Consider the following 13,132-nt stretch of genomic DNA (forward strand, 5'->3'; position numbering starts at 1 on the left):
TTAAAGATGGTTGGCTCAGATGCAGGTCTCGAATTTTAACTTTTTAAGGTCAAGGCAAGTGTTGCCTTAAAGGAGAGCTCATATGCTCGGGCACCAAGGCAAGTTGAAAGGGCACCAAGGCAAACATTATTTTCTTTCGAGGCAGGGGCTCCAAAGCATGCATGCATATACATATATACATTTATATATACAGTTGTGATCAAACATTTACATACACTTGTAAAGAACATAATGTCATGGCTGTCTTGACTTTCCAATCATTTCTACAACTTTTATTTTTTGTGATAGAGTGATTGGAGCACATACTTGTTGGTCACAAAAAACATTCATGAAGTTTAGTTCTTTTATGAATTTATTATGGGTCTACTGAAAATGTGACCAAATCTGCTGAGTCAAAAGTATACATACAGCAATGTTAATATTTGGTTACATGTCCCTTGGCAAGTTTCACTACAATAAGGCGCTTTTGGTAGCCATCCACAAGCTTCTGGCAAGCTTCTGGTTGAGCTTTTGACCACTCCTCTTGACAAAATTGGTGCAGTTCAGCTAAATTTGTTGGTTTTCTGACATGGACTTGTTTCTTCAGCATTGTCCACACGTTTAAGTCAGGACTTTGGGAAGGCCTTTCTAAAACCTTAATTCTAGCCTGATTTAGCCATTCCTTTATCCACATTTGACGTGTGTTTGGGGTCATTGTCCTGTTGGAACACCCAACTGCGCCCAAGAACCAACCTTCGGGCTGATGATTTTAGGTTGTCCTGAAGAATTTGGAGGTAATCCTCCTTTTTCATTGTCCCATTTAAAGCACCAGTTCCATTGGCAACAAAACAGGCCCAGAGCCTAATACTACCACCACCATGTTTGACGGTGGGTATAGTGTTCCTGGGATTAAAGGCCTCACTTTTTCTCCTCCAAACATATTGCTGAGTATTGTGAGCAAACAGCTAACATTTGTTTCTTCTGACATCACATGGACAGAGATAAGACCTTCTGGAGGAAAGTTCTGTGGTCAGATGAAACAAAAATTGAGCTGTTTTGACCACGACTGTATATATATACTATACACATTTATTCGAGACATCAGAACATGTCAAGAGACTTTCTCAAACCAATCACACACTTTTCCGGGTTCAAAATAAAAGTGTTACGCTATTGCTGGGTTGCATATGACATCACATCCGTTTCTCTTCTTCGTGGCTTAATTCACACGATGGTCAAGCAGCTTGAGCGGAGCATTAAAACAAGTGAGAGTGAGTGTAGAGCTTGAGCATAAAATGCTTTATATCTGTTCTGCTTTTGGGTTTCCCAATCATTCAAATATAAGGATAGGAAAGAGCTTTCATAGAGTCCCACAAGAAGTGGTTCATAAAGGTAGTAATAAAGTCAGGGGGAAAAACAAAAGTGCGTCGAAGAAAATGGCTTTGAGAAATATCACTTTCATCATCTTGTGGAATACAATCGGATCATTCTGGTTTCTGCAGCAATCACTTTGTAAAATGTTTGTTTGAACTTTTGATTTGTTTGAGAAACTTTCAAATCGAGTTTATTCTCTTGCTATATTACGGTAGTAGTGTTTGATAGCAGTCTACCCAAGGGCAGCTGTGGCTACAAATGTAGCTTACCCCCACCATGTGTGAATGAATGATGGGTTCCCACTTCTCTGTGAGCGCTTTGAGTATCTAATAATAGAAGAGCGCGATATAAAATCTAATTCATTATTATTATTATTATTATTATTATTATTATTATTATTATTATTATTATTATTATTATAGCAGAACTAAACATAAAAAAGGGGAAACAAATGTTTTCTTTTGTGGTTGCAATGCCTAAATATAATTACGAAAGCCAGTGGCTGTTATACCGGTATACAACAGTAGCTTAGTTTGCACATGGGCTATGAGAACAGGCACTTTCAAGCCAAGGTGAAGCTGCTGTCCTAAGTCGCTACCAACTTGTGAACAACATAATCAGATGACATTAGTAATAAAGTTGCTACAAGGAGAGATATATGTTCTCACCAACAGCCAAATGCAGTCGTTGACCAAAGCATTGCATCACTCGGGAGTTAAGAAGTCGGCGCGGGGGCGCCATATTATTTTGAAAAGTATTTTTGTCGCGCGTCATTGTGCGTCAGAAGCCTACATAAACACGCAAGGGGCAGGGGTGAGCCACAGGTAATGCCCTGTAATTCGCCCATCAGGCGCAGAGAAGAGAAAACGGCCGTAACAAAGGCACATCAAAAGATAGCAGTATGTCTCAAATATATACCACTTTTTAAAATATACCGGTATTAACTATTATACCGGTTACCGCCCAGCCCTAATGTAACATATGATATTTCTACCTAAATAATGCCTTTGATGGATCTGAGAGCATACTCAACGGCTTTGCATTTTGTACCATAATCTTGTGCGGCTTAATTGGTGCTACCAACTGATTTAACAGTCACATTTTTGGCAAATTCTATTTAACGTTGTTTTATTTACTTTGTAAAACTTCATGGAGCTATTTATTTATTCAAATTTGTATTTAACTTCATAAGAGATGCTACTGTGTCAAGAGACTCCATGCACTGTTTGTTTTTGTTAGATTGTATTTACTCATTTGCTTTATTAACATTTTAAGAAAGTTAAATGTTGAAGTTTGTAATAGTATTATTAAAAAATGTTATGCCAATATGTCACTTTTACTGTAAATTAATATCTGCTCCAAATGATCTGTTATCGGCCTCTTTCATGACTAATAGTCGGTATCGACCCTGAAAAAATATATTGGTCGATCTCTAGTCAAAATGACATCATCATATAATTCGGATAATTGGCCATGACACATGAAGTTCTGATGGGTGTTTCTTTTCCCCAACTTTGTTAGGTGTCCCCCCTTAATGGACATTGTTCTTCACATGCTGAATGGTTACCTGCTGGCTTCTAAAGCACACCTGCACAGCCACTTGAAGGAGACAGCAGACTTTGACCGACAAACCCAGACGGTCTCGAACCTGGGTGTACCTGGACAGCCAGATACACCGGAGGTCACCCGGGAGGAGCTGAAGAATGCTCTTTTAGCAGCACAGGTCTGATACTGATACATTGTCTTCAGTAAGCATACAATCATGACTAATAATTCCTGTCTTCTTGTAGGACAGTGCAGCAGTACAGATCCTTCTGGAGGTGTGCTTGCCGACCTCAGAGGAGCAGCAGCTGGGAGCAAACTCAGAAAGTCTTCTGAGGAGCATCAGAGGCGCCGTGCCAGCAAAAACGCCACACAGCCTGAAGCTTAGAGCCAAGGAGTGTTTAAAGGATGCTGACTCTGACGGAGGATTGCTCAGTGATTTGAGGGAAGTTCAATGTCTCATCTGTTGTCTCCTACATCAGATGTTCATTGCTGACCCCAATATTGCCAAACTGGTCCATTTTCAGGTGAGAACAAAACATTGAACCAAACAATTATGAATGCAGTAGCGATGTGGTTTGGATCTTTAGATTGTTTCTACTAAGAAGTTTACTTCAGCTCAGTAAAATAGTGTCAAAAGTTGCTGATAGCACCAAACTTACTACAGAACATTTAATATTGCTGTACTTGATGATATGTATCATCTGTATCAGTCATGATACGGTACAGTACTACGATATTCTAATATGACCATATTCTGCATAGTTTATTAATAAATTTCACATGAAAAACATGTAAACATCGTTCCATCGCCATGGAAACGGAAGATCCTATTAACCCAGGAACGGAATTCCTCCGTAAATATCTACTTTAATTAAGACAATATAATGGAAAATAAGACAAATACTTTACTGTAATACGTTACCATTAGTGGTTTTACAGAACATATAAAGTTTTAAAGTGTCTATATTTTTATTATTACTAATTACATTGAATTAAAATTGCTTGTTCAGCCGAGGATTTAGTAAGGCGTTCATGCTTGATATCTCAGCGAATAGATCCTCACTCACTCACTCACTTGTGGATAAAACAGTACTTTGGTAATTTAGGCTCGTCTACTAAACCAAACCTTAAAAATGTGCTCATTATCTTTGATAAAGACCTGTCATTAGTGATCACTGTAAGCAGCTGACAAAAAGAACTGCTCCTTTCAACGAAGGAAAATCTCTTGACTTCGGAAAATGGTGTCACAGAATGATTTGGAGCTTATCATTCATGCTTTTTTGTCTTCGCATTTAGACTATTGTAATAGTCTGTTTTCATGTCTGAACAAGAAGGAACTGCAGTTAGTGCAAAAATCTGCAGCGAGAATTCTGACCCGTGCAAATAGGAAGACCCACATATCTCCTATTCTAAAATAACTTACTTCATTGGCTGCCAGTGTCCTATAGGATCAAGTTTAGAATTCTGGTTCTAGTCTTCAGAGCCTTGCATGGTCTGGCTCTTTCTTATATGAGTCATCTGATCCAGCTTTACACCCCTGCTCGGGCTCTGTGGTCTGTGGATCAGAATCTGCTGAAGGTTTCTCACTCGTTTTCAGACTACAGGTGACCGATACTTTGAGGCTATTGCTCCCATGCTTTGGAACGATCCTCCGCCCTCATTGTGCTCAAAAGTAAACTTAAGACTAATTTATTTGTTCAGGCTTTTAATTAGCTGTTCTTCACCCGCTAGGATTTTTTGTTGTCTTGGCCTTTTATATTGTATGTACCGGTGATTTCTGATATATGAACTGTGTTGTCAAGCACTTTGTGGATTTATGTCTGTGAAAGATGCTATATAAATACATGTTATTAACTTAATTACTCACCACTGTCTTGTACAGACATACATGCATACATGTAGAGTGTGTGTACACATACTTAAAGGGGAACAGCAATTTTTGGGGAATTTTGCCTATTATTCACAATCCTTATGTAAAACATGAACAAATATTATTTTCTTTTTTTAAGTATTCTAACTAGTAAATACATCAAAAGTGTGCTTGCAATGGAGCCTATCGGAGTCACTCTATTCCGCCAACAACGCCCTTAAAAAACATTCCAAACACCTCCATCAAGGTTTTTTTTTTTATATACACACTGTAAGTATATATGAAATGTAGTAACGGACACATTTAGAACAACATGTAAAAAACGCAACACTTCTTATACTTTTTTCTTCGTTGACATCACTGATTACTGCTAACTGTAGACTTTCTGAGAGCCAACAAACATAGTAAAACATAACGTACTGTACAATGTCTGCTGTCATTAGGATGCTGACTGATAGAAAATTATTATATCCCGGTTTAGATGAAGATGACTCATAATCCTCGCAAAGAAAAGGGGGTGGAACCAAGCACGGGTCTAAATTGGCTGTCAGAGTGCACCAACTTGTCGGATTATTTCCTTATCCTTCTACTATCAAGGTGAGAGGCATGATTTATGATCTAGAATAAACGTTCACGAACATCGAGGTGGGGAAGCAGTTCACCAGCCAATAATGTCAACATAGGCACACAAACTAGTGATCACGGTACCGCTATAAATAGTTGGTCTGTGATAGTATTTATAATAACAATATCACTAATACTTGGTTCAAATTTATGTTGCAAAATGTAAATGGAGTAATGTTGGCGTTTTTTTTGGTGGTTATTTATTGGGTTTTATTGGCTCCATTGTAAGCAGACTTTTATTTACGAGTTAGAATGCATTAAAAAAATACATCCCGTCTTTCAAAATGATTGTGAATGATAGGCTAAATTTAAGTGCAGTTTCCCTTTGAAAACAGTCCAAGAGTAGCAACTAACACTTTGCAGTCATGTTGTTGTTATGATAGAATATACAGTCAATGATGGCTAACGTTAGTGATCAACACACAAAGCTAATGCATCTTATGTACAGGCATAGTTATGTCATTATATGCTGAAAGATGTAAGAAGGCGGGGTATAATGCTTACAACACTTTGGAAAGTTAGCGCCCTCTAGGCAGCCGCGTAAATTTTGTAAACAATTAACTTAGCCCCAAAATATGTCAAATTTGCAAAAAAAAAATAAAGTACAGCTACAACATTTTAAGTGCAATGTGGTGGTGGATGACTGAATACTGCAGTATACACAACCTGAAGTGCCACAATTGTGTTACCTTGCCACTTAATACTATTCTGCATTGTGGCTTTTAAGGTAGCGTTGAGTACATTGATGTAAAAGTAGCATTGAGTACATTGATTTTAAAGTATCAATGAGTACATTAATTTTAAAGTTTCATTAAGTACGTTGATTTTCAAGCAGCATTGAGTTAATTGATTTTAAAGTTGCATTGGGTACAATAGTAACTATTGAAGTTTCATATTAAAATTAAGTAGGTTTTAGAGTCAGTATGTTGCGTCAGTATGTTTTCATATACTCAAGTCTGATTTCTCAAATAATTTGGCTCAAATTAAGCTTTCTTAAACACTTGGAAACACCTTAATCTGATCAGGTTTGGTCTTTGAAAAATTGTATTAAAAGAGGCACACAGCGTATGGCCAATAGTCACATTAGCTATAGAGCATGGAAACAGGGACTCAGCAGTAGATGTGAAAATAGAAAAAAAACGAATTATTTGAGAAATCAGAGTAATTTAGTGCATGGAAACATACTGAGTGTGAATTGTTGTAAGCTCATAGAAAATGTTTCTAATTGTGTAGGGCCTTTAAAGACTTTAAATGCATACAGAATAATAAATAAATGTTCCTACACCTAATCAAGGCAACGTTTTATTAAACGCCACATTGTTGTGAATGTGTTAAATAAGTATGATTGTTTATTGTGCTTTCACATTTTTCAACATTATCCAAATAAATTGTATTGTAAGTGTCATATAAACTTATATCACATTTTTGGTTTTAAGTCCACCTCACTCTTGTTGTCTTTCAGGGTTACCCTCAAGCTCTGCTGCCTCTCACAGTTGCAGGAATTCCTTCCATGCACATTTGTCTAGACTTCATCCCCGAACTGCTGGCTCAACCTCAACTGGAGAAGCAGGTTAAATATTTAATTACTTTTTCTTTAGCTTTCATCATGTCTTCAATTGCGTATTTTCAATTTAATGAAAAAGTAAATAAAATGTATTGTCAGCTAAATGTTGTGTCCCTGTTTGAACAGATTTTTGCCATCCAGTTGTTGTCCTACTTGTGTACTCAGTATGCGTTACCAAAATCTCTCAGTGTGGCTCGACTGGCCATCAGTGTGATGGGGACTCTTCTCACAGGTCAGCAGAGCTTTTCTTCCTCTTTCACTTTAATTTGAGAACTTAAAGGGGGCCTATATTGCAAAACTAGCTTTTCTTACCTGATGGGATGTTTTAAAACAAACCATGGAGACCATTGCTGAGATATTTATAAAATAATCTTGCCTTTCTTCATATTACTCCAAACGAGCCTTTAGGAATTTGCTCTGTCCAGTGATGTTTTCTGCCCTGTGACGTTAGTGGATAGTTAGTGGACACACATACCTACATAATGGGAATGATGAACAACCAATTAATGATAAAAGTGACAAACTTGCCATCCAAACAATGCACTGTTTGTTGACCAAAACATATGACAGTCATCGAAGCACATTTAATTTCTTTATTAAGCAGAGGCAACACAATCCAGTGAAAAGATTACTAAAAACCCTCGTTGATGTCACTACCTTTTAAAATTACACGCATACGCAAATTTTGTTCTCATATGAAACGTCTCTCAACTACATATACCGGATATTTAAAAGTTGTTTTTTTAATTTAAGTATTAATTACATTTATTCAAGGGTAATTCCATTCGTAATTCAATTAACTATAATTAATTACTTTTTAAAATTAATTTTCATTACATTGTTTAAATGTAGCTTAAAGATGTAGATAATGTGTTTCACTATGTAAAGCGCTTTGATTATCTAGAGAAAAAAGCGCTATATGAATATATTTCACTCTACTTCACAAAGAAGTGTTATAAATATAGAAAACAAATCGTCATATGACCCCTTTAATGTTCAAATAGGTCAAATGTATTATTGCCGTTTTACTACCACCTTCTGGCTATTGGCTGTCAGTGCAACATGAAGTTGTGTTTGTGTTTGTGTTCTGTAGTGTTGACTCGTGCCAAGCGCTTCGCCTTCTTCATGCCCACACTGCCGTGCCTGGTAGCTTTCTGCCAGGCCTTCCCTCCACTCTATGAAGACGTGACAGCGCTGCTCGTACAAGTTGGGCAAGTCTGTGCCTCCGACGTGGCCACTAAAGCCAGGGACATCGACCCTCTCATTGCTCGTAAGCACAGAAAAAAAGCATTTATATTTACTGTCACAGTCATTTAGTTACCGTTTGTTGTTTCTTCATGTCAGGCTTACAGTATCTGAAGGAGAAACCACATGACTGTTCGGCAGACGTCTGCACTAAACTTGCTTTACCGCAGAAGTCAGCAGTGGAATTAGGCGGAGCTGATCCAGATGTGCAGATCTGCTACTGTCTGGAAGCTACATTTATGGACATAATCATATCCACCCTACATGGACTATAAGCAGATGGACATAAAGTACAATTTACACTCCTTGGAGGACTCTGGAAAGCACATGCATTTTTTAATGGTACTTAATGTTGTGTTCTCATACACTGAATATCTACTATACAGTAGAGGGGTCTCCCGATCCGATATCAGCAATAAACCCAGTATGTGTTCATATGTACCTGCATGTCAAATGTGCGACATAATGTCCGATATAATATACAGCCAGTTAACATCTAAATGTCCTCCAATAAGCGCACAAGGTTGGTCTTTTCTTCCATTTTAGTCAAGTCATTTACAAAGGTAAACATGGTAGGCTACAGGCTACTAGGAGCCAGTGGCTACACAACAGCCAAGCACACAAGTTAGACATGTAATAAGTGTCCTTAATTGCAGTCTAAAACAGCATATTTGTCGATAGGATAGTATAGACTTTTCATCCCACAATTGGTCAATCATGTGGGTGCAAGAAGTCCACAAAACTATGGTTAAAAAACACGTGGAAACGAGGGAAATCTCAAAGGACATTAAAAGAGCACAGAACCGATGCAACAAGCTGCCATTTCAGCGGCACCAGTTCTACATACAGCTACAAAAGGAAATCCACAAGAAACTGAAAAATGTGCTATTAATAATCAAGCAACAAAACAAAAACACCCATATACACTATGGTGGCCTCCACAGATGAGCGAGAATCCGGCCAAAGAGACCAAAGTCCCTGATACATGCTCATTCAGCCAGGGCTTTGTGAATCCCGACGCTCAGCGCTAGCTCCGCAGGCCGGTCTCTCCATGCAGACTCTGCTGTGGCAGAGAGCCAGCAGCTGATCTCCAGTGCAAACATGGCCATGGCCAAAAGACTCTCAGGAGGAAGATCCGAACGTTCGCAAAGAAGCACCGCAGAAGTCATGAAAGTGCCGACACCTTGATGCGCAGTCCCGAAAGAGGCCCGAAACAAAAGGCAAAAACCCACATGAAAACAAGAAGGAAACATCAAGAACGCAAAGGAGGACACACAAGAGCACAAAGCTCCTGCAACCAGCAGCCACTACAGCGGCACCATCATGGGAACACGTATCAAATCATTCTAGTTGCATATTACTTAACACATACAAAGTCTCCAAGGTAGGAGCATAATAGAAAATATTCAGTAACAAACGTGTCTGCATCATTTACTGCATAATGATCTCCACTTCATGAATTATTGTGGCTACTAGGTGTCATCAAAAAAACATTACCAGTCCACTTCAACTTAAAGACAGCATAAGTCCATTTTAAAATAGATTAGTGTTTTTCATACCTACTGTTGGACTAATTTCACTTGATCAAACCTTTTCTCACACACCACAAATAAAAGTATGTATGATTCCTGCTAATATCTGATAAATATCGATATCGTCCAATACGCCGCATTGTACTGGAAGTGAAGGCGTATCGGGACACCCCTAATACAGTGTGTGTATTTATATACATTGTACTGTATGTCCAGTAGCATTATGGTGTTAGAACAACTCACATGATCAGTGTTTGAATGAGTTGTATGCAACAAATGTACAGTATACCTTAAAGGTAGAAAAGTAACAGAATCAGTTACAAACTACTACAGAAATACACTTTGTGAATAATTTGCCTTGATTTTGACAGCATTTAAATACTTGACTTTTGTTTTTCTTTTGCTGTGTCACAACTGTAGAAAGTAAATCTTAGGGGAAACATTTTTGTCAACAAAAATGTTTTATTTTAATACTTTTTCAACCAAAATAAGAAAATATTTTGTATTAATATTTGTAATAAAACAAAGAAAATCTGAATTAAATTTGGTGCACTTATTTAACTAAAATTATGCTGGAATATCCATTTTTAATTACAAAAAAATGATCTACAGAAACCATCTTATGCTTACAAATGTACCCCTTTTAATTATGAACAAAAATGCTGTCCAAGCTCCAATCATTTGAATTTAAGGCCTTAAAATGTTTCATAAAATGTCTTAAACATCATTTGGGAAGGTCTTAAAAATGCGGTGCAAGTATTTGTATCGGAATCTTCTATTATGTATCCAATTCATTAGCACTCGTGCTTAATCCACATTACACACTTCTAGTGCAGGACAGGAATTAGAGAAACACAAAGCATTTGGTCGGTCATGATTTCTGTGTCCTGTTAGTATGAACTTGTACAAATAACTTGTTTTGAAATGTTCTAAAACCCTTAAAAAGGTTGCAGTTGGGGGAATAATAATATTAGTGATGCACAATATTACGAATAAACTAAATCTCTCAACGAGTTTAGATGACAAGCGACGATGATTTCGCTTTATTTATAACACAAAACTAAAATGTTGTTTTGTCCAGATAGTTTGGTATACATTGATGAACATACATTGTCCCTCCAGGTTTGGTGGGCTATTATGGGATTGTTGTGACCTAAAATGTGTGAGGCTTTTTTCAGAAAGCTGAGAAAAAAGTTGCAATTTTGTTTTTTTAAATAGCATTGAATCAACTTGTGATTTAATTAATTTGTTATCAATGTTTGAAGTGTTCCTGGTAACTTTAACTTCAAAAATCACAGGATATCAACAAAAATTGTAAAACAAATACGGTATTGACGTTGTACTCGTTTCATATACACAGACTTAAAAGTAGACACTAGATAGCAGTAAAGGCACATACTCAGAGCTCATTGTAAAATTACTGTATTGTTTTAAGTCATTATAACTAATAATAGTAAGAAATAATTACAGAAAGAAACACTACCAAAGGCTTCCTTATTGTTTGATGTCGGATCTGTCATCTACAAGTTGCAGACATTCTCTGTGTTTGTTTTACACTTTAAAGTCATCATTTATGTCCCAACACATTTACAGTTGAGAGCGATCTACAGCACACATTTTTTTCGGTAAATAAAAGGCGATGAGAGATTATCATCACACTTCAACCTCTCTAACATGTAAATGCTGAATCTTTACTCGGTCAGTGTTGCAAATGAAAATGAGTTCTAAATGGTCTTACCCTGGATAAATAAATGTTAAATAAAGTTATAAATACATGTAAACTAGGAAGTACATGTTAAGGTACTGCATTACCCAGAAAGCATAGCACTGTGGCTGGTAACAGGAAGTATGTCTGAGCTACACAGAATGAGGACAATCATGTCGATTGATCAATAGAATTAATATATTGTTCCATCTTGTTTTTTCCTGCTTCGCCTGCAAAAGAAACAAACATATGTTTTGATTAGACAGTTGACGTGCATGTTAAAATTAGACTGGCGAAAATGAAGCTGATTCGCCAAAACGTGCTGGTAAATTGTGGGTATCGGACAAAGTTGCAAGGCCACGCATAATTTGCTGAGAATGGTTGAGTTTGTGTGGAAAAGTTGAGCTCTGACGTCAAAAAGGTTAATAACCTCTGATGTAGACCACAAAAAAGTGTGTAAATATAAATTCCAATCGCCTTAGGTCCACTTTCAATTAAAACACAAAACACGGCAAAAGCCAAACTGTTAGTAAAGAAGAAAATGTTACATGAAATCAAAGACATTTTTGGCCAAGGATTAGAGATGTCCGATGATATCGGCCTACCCGAGCCTGGGATTGAATCCCAGACTACTCAGCACCTTTGTATTGTGAGGCAGACGCACTAACCCCTCTTCCACCGTGTACTAACCTTTAACAGTTAATTTTACTAATTTTCATTAATTACTAGTTTCTATGTAACTATTGTTTTACTTTCTTTTTTATTCAAGAAAATGTTTTTAATTTATTTATCTTATTTTATTTTATTAATTTTTTTAAAAAGGACCTTATCTTCACCATCCCTGTTGTCCAAATTAGGCATAATAATGTGTTAATTCCACGACTATATATTGGTATCGGTTGATATCGGTATCGGTTGATATCGGTATCGGTAATTAAAGAGTTGGACAATATCGGCAAAAAGCCATTATCAGACATCCCTACCAAGGATAGATTAATACTGTACATTGTGGTTAGTAAGATAAGTACAATGGGCTAATCAAAAGGCTGAATTAGGGTCCTAAGCAGAAATGTATCTAAAGTCCATAAACTCTAATTAAAGATGACATAACTCAGGATAAGAAGAAAACATGTCTTTATTGTCTTTGTCAAGGAGGTAAAAATCAAAGGTGTTGTACAAACTTTGTCATCCAAAAATATCTTCTTTAAAACGAAACTCTTAAACTCTCCTTCATGCTCTTGCTTTTAGTTGGAAGTCGATTTTATTGACATGATGTCACCTTCTTCTGCATTTGCTGCTGATCGATTAAAGACTACATCAACAGGGTCACCTTGCAGAGCTGGTCGACCTCATTTCTTTTGGCCTTTTTTTTCTTATTTATTAGTGTGATCGGTGTTTAATAGGTTGAATCGACTCTTCTTGTTTGTTGAAGATGTTGCAGAGATGCATCCATTTAACCATCATGGATTATAAAACCAGATGACTGACAATCTACACACCTGTGTTCACAATATTTGACTCCAACCAGCATTGAATTAGATGCGCAGGTTTTGAATGAATACAAATACACGGGAAAAAAATTGCTAATTGGTAAGTAGAATCACAGCTGACCTCGACATTGGAAAGTTCTCTTGCCGTCTGAGAAGTGTTGTATCCCAAATAGCTGCAATCGCTTTCTCTTAAGGTATTCATGT

The 13,132-nt window shown here is 37.1% G+C and overlaps 1 protein-coding gene across 1 annotated transcript in view; it reads left to right on the forward strand.

Annotated features, from left to right (window-relative positions):
• Window positions 1–8,634, forward strand: part of ints2 (integrator complex subunit 2) — a 50,323-nt gene extending 41,689 nt beyond the window's left edge. The window contains exons 20-25 of the mRNA XM_061963073.1: window positions 2,875–3,076; window positions 3,144–3,422; window positions 6,855–6,962; window positions 7,083–7,188; window positions 8,050–8,226; window positions 8,301–8,634. Coding sequence (XP_061819057.1) covers window positions 2,875–3,076; window positions 3,144–3,422; window positions 6,855–6,962; window positions 7,083–7,188; window positions 8,050–8,226; window positions 8,301–8,476 — 1,048 coding nt within the window. The 3' untranslated portion in view covers window positions 8,477–8,634. The remainder of the gene's footprint in view (window positions 1–2,874; window positions 3,077–3,143; window positions 3,423–6,854; window positions 6,963–7,082; window positions 7,189–8,049; window positions 8,227–8,300) is intronic.
• Window positions 8,635–13,132: the final 4,498 nt, after the last annotated feature.

Source organism: Nerophis lumbriciformis, linkage group LG09 (genome assembly GCF_033978685.3).
Source record: "Nerophis lumbriciformis linkage group LG09, RoL_Nlum_v2.1, whole genome shotgun sequence".
Taxonomy (NCBI): Eukaryota; Metazoa; Chordata; class Actinopteri; order Syngnathiformes; family Syngnathidae; genus Nerophis; species Nerophis lumbriciformis.